This window comes from Phyllostomus hastatus, unplaced genomic scaffold (genome assembly GCF_019186645.2).
Source record: "Phyllostomus hastatus isolate PE091 unplaced genomic scaffold, TTU_PhHast_1.1 phas_contig_948, whole genome shotgun sequence".
In the NCBI taxonomy this organism is placed as follows: domain Eukaryota; kingdom Metazoa; phylum Chordata; class Mammalia; order Chiroptera; family Phyllostomidae; genus Phyllostomus; species Phyllostomus hastatus.
The window spans coordinates 8,084,361-8,097,974 of record NW_025333993.1 but is presented as its reverse complement, the minus strand read 5'-3'; the positions used below and the strand labels follow the sequence as shown (position 1 = coordinate 8,097,974).

The following is a 13,614-nucleotide window of genomic DNA, read 5'->3' as shown; positions in this document are numbered from 1 at the left end:
GAAAGCGGTTTTATCCCCTCTTCCTCCAGGAGAGCGGGAGGATTTGCTCTAAGCAACCCCATGCAGCTGTGAAATACAAGTTAATTCTATATCTCAAGGAGCTTCACAAAGAAGGGGGGTCTTTCCAAAGTCAGGTCAACGTTTGGGGAAACCCCTTTCTAAAACAACCATCCCTGGCTGGCGTAGCTCAGTGGATCCAGCGCGGGCTGCGAACCAAAGCATCGCAGGTTCGATTCCCAGTCAGGGCACATGCCTGGGTTGCAGGCCACGACCCCCAGCAACCACACATTGATGTTTCTCTCTCTCTCTCTCTCTCTCTCTCCCTCCCTTCCCTCTCTAAAAATAAATAAGTAAAATCTTAAAAAAAAAAAACCACCATCGTTCAGCATACTAAGGGGCCCCGGCCACATGGCACCCCCTGAAGCGAGGCGCCCACAGGCCTGAAGGCCGAGCGGGCGTCGCCGGGTTTGGGTGTCAGAAGCTTGGGCGCCCATGTCACCCCCACACGGTACGCGAAGACTGGCTGCGGCCTCCACCCTCCCGCTCACGCTTCCTTCGCTCACGCTTGGAGTGTCCTCACTCCCAGCTTTGAAAACACATGACCGCGCCCTCACGGGAGGCGGTTTACTAGGGTGTCCGTCACAGAGTCTAGCCCTGAGGTTACCGTCACCACCACCAGCTCTGGTGATGACAGAGCACATTCAACACAGGACTTCGGGACGGGCACGCGAGCAGCCCAGCGTGTCCCCCACCGCCCGCCCGCTGGCCTCGGGGACTGTTCTTGACCCTGGTCATCCCCGTGGCTCATGGGTCCTTGGTCCTGGCATGCAGGCCCAGGGGGCCGGCCAGCCCGTCAGCCGCGGCTCGTGGCCAGAAGGGCCCGGGTGTGCGTCTGTCTGCCACTTCCCATCGTGGGGACGCGGGGCGACCATGAACCTCAGGTTCGGCTTCTCTGTCTGTAAACCACCCCGTGGGACTGCGGGGAGAGCGGAGTGATGTATGGAAAAGTCGGACCCGGGCCAAAACGCATCGCAGCTGGTCAGATGAAAGAGCTACACCCCAGGCCTGGGGTTTCGGGCAGCGCACACAAGAACCACCGCGCTGGCCTCCGGTCCCTGGTTTCCCTGGCTCTCTGCCCTGGCAGGTGTCCCGCCCGCCCCTTTCCCAGGAAGGCGGGGATGGCGCAACCGCAAACGCGGCCCACGGAGTTCCGTAACCCGGGCCGCATCTGTGCGGGAGGAGGTGCGGCCGAGCTGACATCAGCGCCCACCTGATCTTCCGGGCATCTGCCCCGTTTCATCTTCCAAAAGGACACGTGCCCTTTCCCTTCCCGTGACCGCGAGAGAATGCCACGCCCCGGCGGCGGACGGTCACGGCGATGCCCGGACGTGCGGGAGAGCCCGCGCCCATGACGACACGGCCCTCCGTTCTGTTCTGAGACCCGGTTTTGCAAGAAGCTGAATGTCACCTCAGCCCTGTCATGGTTACAACCTCCACACCCTGACAGCAGCGTGGTGGCACGGCCCCCCGCCCCCCCCCCCGTGTCCTTCTGGACCCTGCGTTGGACAGCGGAGGGCCTGTTTGGGGGGATTGTCAGGCCCCTCTGAGTCTAGAGCAGTCACGGCCTTACACTGGATCCGAGACACAGGGTTCCCGGCCTCTCTCTCGACCCCGGGTCTCTGGGAGCCCCCGCAGGTGACCGGCCCATGTGCCGAAAACGCGCACACCCGCAGCCAGCGTCACCGCCGCCGGGGGTGGTCTCCTCACGGGGCGGCCGCCGTCCAGGGAGAGCCACAGGCGCAGGCTGGTTTCCTGGGTAAAGCGTCTCCTCACACCCACGACAGAAGCCTGAGCGCTAAGCCGGGGAAAGGACCTCTTTCCCACCCGTCGAGAACGAAACCAGGGTTCTGGCCGGAAGAGGGTCTACCATTATCCCTGTTAGCTTTCTAATTTCCGGGGGGCGGGGGGGGGGGAATCCCAAGGGTCTACCCAACACATGACTAGGGCCCAAAAGCATTTTCTTATACCCCTCCTTAGCCTCCCCCCAAAAACCCCCCACAGAGAACCAGAAAGAAAAAGGAAAAGTAGTTTTATAGGAAAAGATCTTGAACACCTCTTGTGCAGAATTCGTCCTTACTGCCCTGCACGTGGAAGGCTGGCTCTCTGATCATGTTCTGGAGAGAGGACGCAGCGGCGGCGGCGGCAGCACGGTGAACGCACCCTGCGGAGCAGCCGCTGAGTCCCCAGGGGTAGGGGGTAGGGGACGTGACTGTGAGTTGTTAGCGCTGAGCGCCTCAGAAGCACGAAGTTTACAAAAGGAGCAGGAAAGGGCGATGCTGCCTGTTACATGTGACCGCCCCCCGCCGAGCAGAGGGCACCCCAAGGGGTCTGGGAGTGCCCGGCCACACAGCGCCCGCGCCCAGGAGCTACTGACCGACGGCAGGGGACAGGCAGTCCTCCCCCCGCCCCGCCCCCTTTCCCTCCTGGGCCACAGCGCACATCCGACGAGGAGGGAGATCAGACATGGTTCACTCTGCACCAGCGCTGTGTCAGACAGCGCTGACTCCGCGGTGACAATGTCAGCCCGCTCCCAGGCGGCTGCACTTTCCGTCGCCTCGGAAAACGCGCCATCTTTCTGGCTGCGGTGCCAGCGGAGAAAGACAGCCCTGTCGGCGCACCGGCGGTGTAAAAGCTCGGGGTGCCCCTGCGTCCTGATGGTGACGTGGGTGAACGTAAATGGCCCTCAGTGCCAGTCAGGGGGCCTCCTGGGGAATCTCGCTCCAGTCCACGTTTAGGAGAAAGCCTCGTTTCGCCCGAGCCCGTCTCCCTCCACTGAACCTGCCTGCCGCTGGCTCCCGTTTACCCTACACGCTTGCACGTTGGCATTGCGGAAAAAATCAATATGCGTATTTCGAATCAGCATTCATGATTATTAAGCGCCAGGAAACCAACGGTCTTAGGGGACCTCTTCCTAAATACACCTGAGACTGCAGAGGAGAGGGAGCCCCCCCACCCCCAGCCAAGCTCCCGGTTTCTGCGTGCACACGAAGGGCTGCTCCCCAGCCAGGCCGCTTCCCAGCTGCGGGCACAGCACCTTCCGGGAAACCTCCCTCAGATCAAAGAACTTTCCCCGGAAACAGGACTGAGAGCTCACGGCTCCCGGGGCGAGCCAGTGTGTGCACCTTCTGACAGCCCCCGTGGGCCGACCGCCCAAGGGAGTTCTCCCCCCGAAAGCCCCAAAGAACTCAGTGCGTCCCACAACGCAGCTGACACAGAGGAGACGCCCAGGGAAGCTCCTTCCGCCGCCCCAGGGGATAAGCAATCCGTCCGTCCACCCCTCCCTGGCCGCCTGCCCTCTCCTTGTTGCTTATCTTTTCCTTTGAGTTGGACACGCCTGCCCGGTGTGGGGGGAGGGCTCTGGCTGCGGCCGGATCCCGTGTCCGACGAGCGCTGGCCTGCGTGGCCCGGGGAAGACGGCTGCACTTCGGGAACGTGAAATGGTATCGCAGTGCAAACACTCCCTGACGTCACCGGTTCCCCACGGTGGGTTTTATGCAATTACGACGTTTTACGGTGTTTTGGCAACAGCCAGCTAGCCCTGGGGGACCTGCACTCTTGCCTGATGGCAAGTTTACTTAGCACAAAGCACACCCCTGCTGTGACGTCATCCAGACAGCCCTCCTGCTTCTTTGTATTTTCAAAAGAATGTAGATCAGAGACAAACTCCCGAATGAGTGGAAGACAGTAACACCTTGAAACAGCCTGACCTGCACCGGGGCTTGGGGGCTGTGTGTGTGTCTGTGTGTCCGTCTTCCAGCCTAGGAGGTTAGCACGGCTAGTCGAGCCGTCATCTACATGTGTCTCTCTCTCTCGCCACAGTCTCTCCGTCCCATGCTGCGGTGCCTCTCGCTCTGGGGGGGTCGCGACTGCGCAGAAGGAGCTCGGCGGGCCCGGGCCGCCCGGGACTGTGTGCGGAACCAGCCCGCGGGCTGCCGGTGCCCTCTGAGCCCAGAGGAGAAGCCGGGACCGGTCTGGGTGGGCTCTGCCCGGGGGCGAGGCGGGCGGCGGGCTCGCCCAGGTACTTACCCTGCATCTGACTCTGAGGCTGAGGGTTAAAGGCAGTGGAGTGGTTCAAGGAGGCCCGAGGGTTGGGTGTGGGGGCTGGGTGGTGTGGGCTGACCCTCATGGCCGAACGCCGCAGCTGCTCCAGTTCACTGAGCCGCTCGGAAAAGGACAAGCTCCCGGGCTTGGTCTGATCGTCTAGTTTCTGACGGTGTCCTAGTGCGGGGGGGGGGGGGGAAGGAGGGAGGGAAGAGATCAGAAAATGTATCGTGGATTTTCTAGAATTTGGGGCGCTCTTGTCCTTCCCCTCCCTCTCCCCTCACCCCACTGGGGACACGCTGGGGACTGGCACACTGGGCTGGCTCCTTGTGGGAACTCGGGCACGTTGTCCCCATGGCAGACCGGGGACCCTTTCGTCACATGGGCCTCAGGGCGCTCCCCCAGCCTGGGCTCCGCACCCACCCCAACCCTCTGCACCCCTCTGCGCAGGGCAGAAGGCTGGGGCGTTCAGGGCGGGTGGCGGAGGTGGTGGCGGGAGGGAGAAGGTGCGTTTGCCGTTGGCTCTCGGCCACGTGCTGTGGGCTACTCGGCGGTGGCCGGAGAGATGCCCCCCCAGGGGCCTGAGGTCAGTAGCTGCGCACTGCACACCACCCCCGGGAAAGGTTTCAGGGCGGCCGAGGGGGCCCTGCGGCTCCACGGGCACACACCCTCCCACAGGAAGCAGGGAGGGGCTGCACACCCACAGCCCCCCAGGGAGGCCAGGCTTCCGGTTCCATCAGGCTCGGCGGCAGCCCCTCTGCCCGCTGGCTCTCCCTTTCCTTGCAGCCTTTTCTCCAGAACTCGTCCTTCCCCGGGGCCCCGGCCTTCCCCGAGGCCCTGTGCAGGAGGCGCAGCTCCGGAGAGGGAACCGGCAGGAAGGGGCAGCCGGCCTGGCCACTCCCAGCAGGAGCCCAGATGAGCTTCCCCAGGGGGCTCAGGGATCCAGGCTGGGACGGGGGCCCCTCTGTGTCTGCTCCTTGTCCAAATCATTGTCACCAGGATGCGGGGAACAGAGGCTGCTCACCCAGGGGCAGGCCAGGAGGGCCAGACCTCCCGTGCCCTCCCCGGAGCCCCCATCAAAATACATTTGCCCTGAAGCTCGCTCGGCCTGTGGAGCAGCCCTGGGGCCCACACGGAGTCACTGACCGATTTCACAACCGCCCCCCAGCCCCGCTGTTGTCCAGTGGCCTGGAAACACGGCTGAACGAGCAGCTTGCTTGTGGCCGCTATCAGGTTCTCGTTCACGCGCCTGACCCTCGGTGAGAAAGAGGGTCCCCGATTCCGAGCCCCGCAGCCCGGCCAGGAGAGGGGGCGGGAGAAGGGCACTTTTGCGCACTGCTCGTTGCTACAACCACAGAATGGCGCCTCAGAGCTGGCACCCCGGTCCCGAGCACCCGCGGCCTGCCGTCCGCTCCCGTGGCCAGGCCCTCGGCACAGCGGGTGCCGGGGCGGATGCCAGGGCGGATTCCAGAGCAGAGGGGGTGCACTGCAGTGCGGCGACTTTGTCACCGACACGGCCTGCCTGGCTCCAGAAGAAGCAAAAATACTGCAGCATCATACGTGTGCGGCTCGGATGCAGCGTGGCCTCTTTCCACGTGTCATCGCGGCAAATCTGGACTCCGGTTCCGCCCGGCGCCCGCCACGCCCGGCCCTGCACGGATCGCCCGAGTGACCAGCAGGCACACGGGTGGGCGGTCCCTTACGGCTGAGCATTCTAAGCCCCGGCCTTGTGGGCCAAAGGCCACGGGGCCAGGTCCTGGAATGACCCCTGTCATCTCTTCCCCTCAGAAGCACAAAAATGTCTTTTTCTAGAGTGTTCCATTTCAGTCAGCCATGGGGTAATTCAGTGCCTCTGGAGGGAGCTTTCCTCGACTTCTCCCTCCCCTTATCTTTGTGACACATTCTCTGCTCACTGGTGGTCAGACTGAAAAAAAAAAACACCCTATAGTTTTCTTGCAGAAAAACCAACAATTCCAACTCAGAAGCCAGTCAGAGCAGAACAATCCAGCCCTTTTTAAGGCCTGCCATGCCCTCACGCCTGGTGTTCGGAGTCCTTCAGGGGAGAAGGCAGGTAAAAGGATTCTGGAGAATTCTTCCTCAGAGAGAATTCCGGCAGGTTTTGTGCCCGATTCAAAGCTTCATGCGCCTTGGGCACCCAGTGGCATTTTTGGAGAATGCTCTGCCAAGGTCAGCCCCATGTCAAGGCCAGTAGGGGACCCAGTTGTGTGTGGGATCATTCCAACTAGGTAGCATTCGGTGTTTTGAAGGAACGCCGTCACCCCTGTGTCTGCCCTGCCACTGAGCTCGGGGACCGTGCACCACCAAGCAACCAGACACAAATACCTCATTCCGGGTAAGCCGCCACTGTGGCCAGGCCCAGGGCGAGGTTATTATTTTTGTTATTAGTCCCCTCTCACTGCCCTCTATTAAAAAACAAAAACAAAGTTCTGCCACGTGAGCAATTTCTGCACCAGCTGCCACCTGCCCAAATCGCGGCCGTTTACAGAGATTAGCTGAGGGCTGTCTGCTTCAGCAGGAACGTGTGGGCACGGCGCTCGGAGAAAACCCTTCTTCACCCCAGGCGGTTTCCTAAGCCCCAAGCACCGTGGGCGGACTCCACTGCAGGGGAAACGTGGGGCGCGTTCACTCTCCACCTGCCCTCCCAGGGTCCCGGGAGTCAGAGCCTTCTCGGGGAGCTCGGCGCCCCTGCCTCCCAGAGGTGCCCGGGGCCTGGGGCTCGGAAGGTCTGGCTCGGGAAGAACGGAGGGGCCTTATCACAGGGCAGGTGTGGTTGTCTGCAGGCGAGATCGAAGGACACCTCATTCTCCTTCTCTGAAACCACCGGCTTTCACTGCCATGGGGCGGGGTTTTCTGTAACACGGAGACGCTTCCCACAGAAACTCGCCAGCTGGGGAGACTGGCTGCTGTCCGTCTCCCGGGTCCTGGATCTGGGCGAGACCACCACGTCCATCTGCCCCTTGGGTTTTAAAGACAGGGGGACGGCAAATGCGCGCTGTCGAATTCACTTTCCTTCTTTCTTACTGGCTACGGGGCTGCCGAGGGCAACAGGGAACGCAGGCCTGGACCAAACGCCTGGCAGAACCGCGATGCAGCCTTGTACACCAGCACGGCACGGCCTGGCTTCTGCCGTGCGTGTGTTACACGGCGGTCCGTGCAACCTCGGCTTCCTCCAGATCTCACACCGAATCTCAGTGACTTGTGGGCGCAGTTGAGAGGGTCGTTGAATTATGTTTCTGTTACTATTTTCAGATTTTTGCAGGAAGTACTTGAGTAGAATTTTATTATATACGCAGCTATAAAAAGCCAATGGGGAGGCGGGGGAGAACCCATCCCGTCCACTAACTTTTCCCTTTTCATTCCAGAGACAAACCCCGCGGTTTTCGGGGATGGTGGTCCCTGCGGCCCCGCTTGGTGCCGACGCCTGAGGTGGACACCGAGAGCGGCTTTTCGTCTCCTGTCTCGAGAACTGGACTGCGCGGGCACGCGCCTCTTGTTGAAAACCCAACGGCTTTTCCGAGGAACCGCCGTCGGTCTGTGGAATGAGGTGTGTGACCTTCTAGTGAAGACAACGGAGGAGGCTAACCTCGCACCTTTTCTTGGGAAACTGAGGCTGGTGAGATTAACTTTCTGGCCGTCACCACGTTAGCCCATGTGTCTGGCACCGGTTTACTAGTTTTCTCGGTCAACTCTGAGCAGGAGAATTGGGAAGGTGAATACACAAAGCGTTGTCACAACAAGACACTGGGAAGAATCATGCAAAATGGCAACACCCCCCAAATCTACCTGCGTATGGGTATGTGCATATACACACACCTGTCTCTCTGTCTGATTCCTCAGAAGGATGTATGGATTTCAGAAGACGTTTGCCAATCAATCTCACACTAACGACGCAGATCTGCTCTAAAAACCTGGACTTTTCTCTCCTTAAAGGGCTACTGCCGTACAACTCTGGACAAGACACGTGTGTGTGCTGTGGGCACAGCTGGTTTTTCCTCGCAGAACCGTCTGTTCTGGAGGTTCTAGGCCCATCAGCGGCATCGGGGCTTTCCAGCAACAACACTGAACGTGATCCATCTTTAAAGCACCTTGCGAGTGGTAGAATAAACTTCCCTAACCGCAGGCCTCACCATCTCCTGGCCGATTTAATGTTGGGCACCCTTTCCGGGGTGATATAAAATATAGAATACGTGCGTCAGTATGTTCTATGTCGGAACACACGTTATTTATACGTGTTGACCTGTCATCCAGTGTTACATAAACATAAGCAGCTTAGCTTCGCCTCCCCCCAGCGCTCCCCACGGGAGGCTGGAGCACTTCAGAACTGGAGAAGGGCCAGAGAGACGCACTCAGGTGCCCACCGAGGGGCGGGACGTGACGTTCAGAGAACTGGCGTCATTTATCTGACACCACACAGCCAATGAGAGAAAGGGGGCGGGCCTGAAACACCCCGCTCCCTCCGCCGCCCCCCACTGCGCAGCTCCCCTCCCCCACCCCCCGCCCGCCCCTCCCCTTGCCGCTCCCCGCCTCACGCTCAGCACACCTCGAGACGCCAAATCCACGGACCCACGCACGCACGCACGCACGCAGGCAGGCCAGGTGCATAGAGGGGCAGGCTACCCTGCGGTCTAGCACATCACGGGGAACCTGCGGCGCTTTAGCCAGGTAGCTTCAGGATCCCACGCTTGCTCCCACCCATGCTCAGGTGCAAGAGCCAGGGCCCCCCGTGACAGTGGCAGAGAGCTGCACCCCCCACTCCCGGGCGGGCGTCAGCATCGCCCAGCATCCTGGCCTGGGGGGTGCGGGGTGCGTGGAGGATGGAATGTCCGCTCGGGTGCGGGGCTGCCGTGGCCGCCGGTCCCGGGGACGTCCTGGCTGCGTGGCTGTGGCGGGGTGGGGGCGCCCTCTCCTCCCTGCCGCGCGTGTACTTTCTGTGTGCTTCTGCCTTACGTTGGGAGGAAACGAAGCCACTGAAGATACCAGAACCGTGTCTGGGCCAAGTGCCATGGGCACGGAGTGATGACCTTGTTTGGGGAATAATTATTGTTCTTTTTCCTAATTTTTTAATCCCCCGCTGTACACAGCGGCAGCGAAAATGCCCGAAGTGCGCCCAGCAGGGAGGCGGGAGGTGACTGCCTCTGTCGCCGTCCCTGAGCTGTCCCCGTCCCAGTCATCGGGCTGATTGGCAGGGGGTCCCCGCGTGGGAGGTGACCCCCACCCTGCGGTCTGTGATGGAAGGACCTGGGGGAGTGGCAGGGGAGCGGAGGCAGAGCGCGGCGGGCCCCCACCAGGACCGGGCGCAGGGGCGGATGCTGCAGTCCTCTGGCCCGGGGACGGGGGATGGGGCGGGGCTGCCACTCTGGACGGGAAGTCCTCTCCACTCTGGACCTGCTGGCCCGCCCAACCCTCCCACGGACTGGAACCCGTCTCCTGGTCTCCGGCCCCCTGATCCGGACACCTGGACCCACGGGGCTGAGACGGATCACTACGCCGACGCACGCGCTCCCGAGGCCTCTGCAGGGAGTCCGTCCGCGGAGACCGGCTACTCGGCCGGTTCCTGTCGGACGCGAGCCCGAGCACAGGCTTTCTCAGACAACTTCGCATGTCACCAAGACTCTGAGGTTCTCTTTCTTTCTTTTTCCCTCTCAGGCAGATCCCTGGCCTCTGGGCGCCAGTCCAAAGCCCAGTCTGCCCTGGGCCCGCCAGGCCTCCAACGCTGGGGTCCCGCCGCGCCTGCCCCACCTGCTGGCGAGCGCCGGCCTGAGGCTGGGAATCCCGCACAGCACCTCCCGCAGACCCTGCTCCCTCCGCCGCCCGCTGTGGCATCAGAAGCTTCAGACCGTGACTGGGGACCCTGGATGTCGGCTTTCCCGGACCCCCCCTCGCTCCCCTCCAGCCTTCACGGAGCGCCCCCGTGGCCTGACTGCCTTGCCACCCTGTTCTGCGGGCTCACTTCCCCACCGGCTCCCCAAGGCTGCGTCCCCGCGGAGCTGCGGGTCAGCCCACCCTGAAACCCGCCGGGGAGGCTGTCAGGGGCCAGAGCTGAACCCAGGGTCTCATCCCTCCGTGTCTCTTACTGGTTAGAAAATGAGGAGGCTTCCTGGTCCCCTGCACACCCCCGTCCTGTGCAGGGGACCTGTCCCCTTGCTCACGCCCCTCCTGCTTCCTACGAGCAGATGAACCCCAGTGACCGGTGGGGAAAACCCAGGAGGACGCTGCTCCTTCCCCAGCGACGTGTCTCTGCTCAGGGATCCTAGGGACACGATGCTGTAACCCCTGGGGAGCCAGGGGACCCCAAGAGGGTTGGGAAGAGCTTTGGTGTTCTTGTAGGTGGGGACAGGTAAGCAAGTGACCACCCGGTCTGCCTGTACACGGGGCTTTCCCGAGCCTGGGTCCTCCGGAACCAGGGTCCAGCAGTGGCCCCTTGTGCGGAAAGAGCGCACGCTTCAGAGGTCGGACTGGCATGTGGCTGAGCCCGTTTTCTAGGGCGAACCCCCGCACTCCAAACCAGAAGGCCCGGAACGACCTTCCGCAGGTACCCGTGGCCTGGACCCCTCCTGGCCTTCCAGCCCCTGCTTCGATGTCATCTTCTCCCCGAGGACCTCCTACTTTAGACTGCAGACCGTCCCCTACCCGGCCACGCCCCTTAGCTTGGGTTCCCTGCACAGCACTCATTAACATAACTCTCTGTGCCCGATGCACTGTAAGCTCCGTGAGGGTGGGGTTTTGTCTCTTTTTTGTCACGGCTGAGTCCCCGGCACCTGTGAGAGCACCTGGCGCGTGGCAGGCTGACTCGGCGTTGACAGAATGACCCCGTGACCCAGGGACCGAGTGACGCTCCAACCCTGATGGCTGTCGTCCATCAGACTGCGGGAAAGAGGGATTCACGTGGGGCAAGAGAAGTCTGAATTCAAGGTTTCAGCTAAAATGAAACTGTAGAAATCTCAAAAAAAAAATAAAAAACTACTTATGGGGGGAAAACACCATTACCAAACACGGGGAGTTTCACAGACAAGTGTCCGGGGTTAAATGAGCCCACAGAACACCCCGGCAGGGACCCCCCAGTTGCCCTCGAGACACCGGCTCAGCAGACGGCGGCCGCACACATGCAGAGAAGGACAGTGGGGGGGGGGCGCAGGAGAGCAGAGCGGCAAAGCCCGCTGGGGCCAGAGTGGGTCCCACAACTGACCCAGGCTGCAGGCCGAGGCCTGTCCCCCTGAACCCTGTCCCCAGAATCAGACACAAAACTGAGCCCCCCCACCCCACAGGCCAAGACTCCCAGGAGCAGACGGCGGAGTTTTTAGCTCTTTCACACCAGCTTTCCGAGACCTCAGGCCCCCTGAGGCCGAGCAGCCGAACTCGGGGGTCCTCGGTGACCACCTGTCGCCTCTGAGGTGACGGCAGCTTAGGGTGAGAAACCGTGTGGTTTCTTCTCCTCTCGACAAGACGTGGCCCTCTGGGGACAAGGGACGGCCTCCATAGAAGGGTGCAGACAGCTCACAAGTTCAAGGTTCTTTCTCCTCCCCCAGCCCCAACTCCAGCGATTGCCACCCTCCCTGGGTGGGGGGGGGGCTGAGTCGAGAACTCCCCGCTGGAGAGCAATCACAAAGTAACCTGAGAGTCAGCTGATGGTAATGTGGATTCGCTGATCCGATAGCTCAGTCTGGGACGGACAGACAGAGGGACAGAAGGGCTCTGAATGGAAGGCGACGTTTTGGCGTGGGGCCGGGGCGGGGCGGGGTGGGATGGGGGGCTGGGGGAGGTGGAGAGAGGACTCAGGCTGCCTGGAGCCTCCGGGACTGGCTTTCCGGTCAGGCGCTCAGCACAGCCAGCCTGCTAGCCCCAGGGCGAGTTCCCAGGAAAAGGAGACAGCGACCCGGAGGCCCGCAGGCCCCGCCTACTTCGTGAGGTCACACGGCCAGGCAGCCCCGCGTGCGTCCGCACAGGCCTCTGACCTCGCTGCAGGTCTCCACTCCCCCTGTGCTGGCGCAAGGCTCATTCCGCGCATTCCTGGCAGGGGCGCCGAGCCTGTCCCGGCAGGACCCGGGTAAACCGAGAGTCCTCTCCGGGCCGGCTGGCGGCTCAGTGAACCTGGGCGAGTGGATGTGTGAACCAGCCCCCCCCCTCCCCCCTGTCCTGGGCCGCGTGTGTCCTGGGCCGCATGTGTCCTGGGCCGAGCACCGGCAGCTGAGGGTGGCCTCCGTGCGTGCGGGGGCTCCTCGGAGCTCAGGCCGTTCCCTCCCATTTCCCAGGGCTGGCGTGCCGGCCCAGGCCGTTCTCAGCAGCGGGGCTGGGGCGGCGGGGTCCCCCACCCCCATGGTGTCACTAATGCCACCTGCCATCTGGGCTGGCCTCGTGGAAGCGGGAGGCCCAGGGCCAGGCAGAGTCCTGGCGAGATGGCCGAGCGGGCCCCGACTGGCACGGAGGGTCCCCGGCACCCAGGGGCGCTCCAGCTCCCGAGAGCAGGCTCGTCAGAAAGCCACCAAACAGGAACCGGTCGTTTCTCGCCGGCTCCGGGCCTGCCTCGCGCCGTCCAGGGAAACCGCGTTCAGGTCACTTCGGGGATGGCCGTCTCGTCACTAGGCCGACCGCCATCCACTGTGGTCGGCCCCCACCTGACCAGGAGCTCGGGGGCCGGGGAGGCGGCTCTGCCACTGAGTCGGACGTGGCGAGTGGCGCTCTGGCTGGGGCTCCCAGGGGCCACGGCACCGTGGGGAAGGCAGCGGTCCCACTGCTTGCCAGGTGACGTCCGCCCCGGACACACGTGCCCCTGTGCTCCCAGGTGACCCCACCTGAGCCGTCATGGCACGGAGGCCGACAAGGCCGACCACGCTTCCCTCTCAAACCCGGCGCGCTGTCCTGTCCAAACCCTTCCCGGTGGAGAGGCAGCAGCCTTTCCCTCCTTCCCTTCCTTCCTTCCTTCCTTCCTCCCTTCCTTCCCTCCTTCCCGAGTCCCCACCCAGGGACGCCGGCTGGGCAGGGCCGGCCCGCTGGGACCGGCGTCCAGCGCCCTCCACCAGGAACGCCAGAGCCTCGCCGCCTTCTCAGCGGACGTGTGCAACCTTCTCTCCGTTGGCCCCCGTCCACAGCCCCTCTCCCTCGAGAGAGCGAGTACTGGGCATGGAAAAGCCGCCTCTCGGCTCAGGGCGCGGGCCCCCACCACAGCCGACAGGTCACGCCGCGCCTTCGCCCAGCCCGAGGCGGCCCCCACCCTGCTCCCTTCCCTGTGTCTTCTCCACCCTCGGCTTTTTTTTTAACCACTTCTGCTTCCTTCATTTTCTCCGCAGCTGCAGCAGCAGCAGCAGCAGCGAGACATAGTAAGGCTACTGTACGGGGCTTTGAGAGCGGGGCCTCTGGGAGCTCTCCAAACTCCACACAGGCCGCCTGTTCTCTGGCTTGTTTTCTTTGGCTCCGGCTTGGCGACACAGAATGAGTCAAACAGTATTAACTTTCAATAGGGAAGTGGTGTGGTCGACCAAAGCTGTTTGCGGCTAG

At 62.5% G+C, this 13,614-nt stretch overlaps 1 protein-coding gene across 5 annotated transcripts in view; it reads right to left on the bottom strand.

Annotated features, from left to right (window-relative positions):
• Positions 1-13,614, bottom strand: part of RUNX1 (RUNX family transcription factor 1) — a 207,809-nt gene that overhangs the window by 34,566 nt on the left and 159,629 nt on the right. For 4 of the 5 annotated variants that reach the window (XM_045852458.1, XM_045852461.1, XM_045852460.1 and 1 more), the window contains one exon: positions 4,087-4,278. The exons of the other annotated variant lie outside the window; for it this stretch is intronic. In XM_045852458.1, the coding sequence (XP_045708414.1) occupies positions 4,087-4,278 (192 nt within the window). The remainder of the gene's footprint in view (positions 1-4,086; positions 4,279-13,614) is intronic. 5 annotated transcript variants of the gene reach the window in all.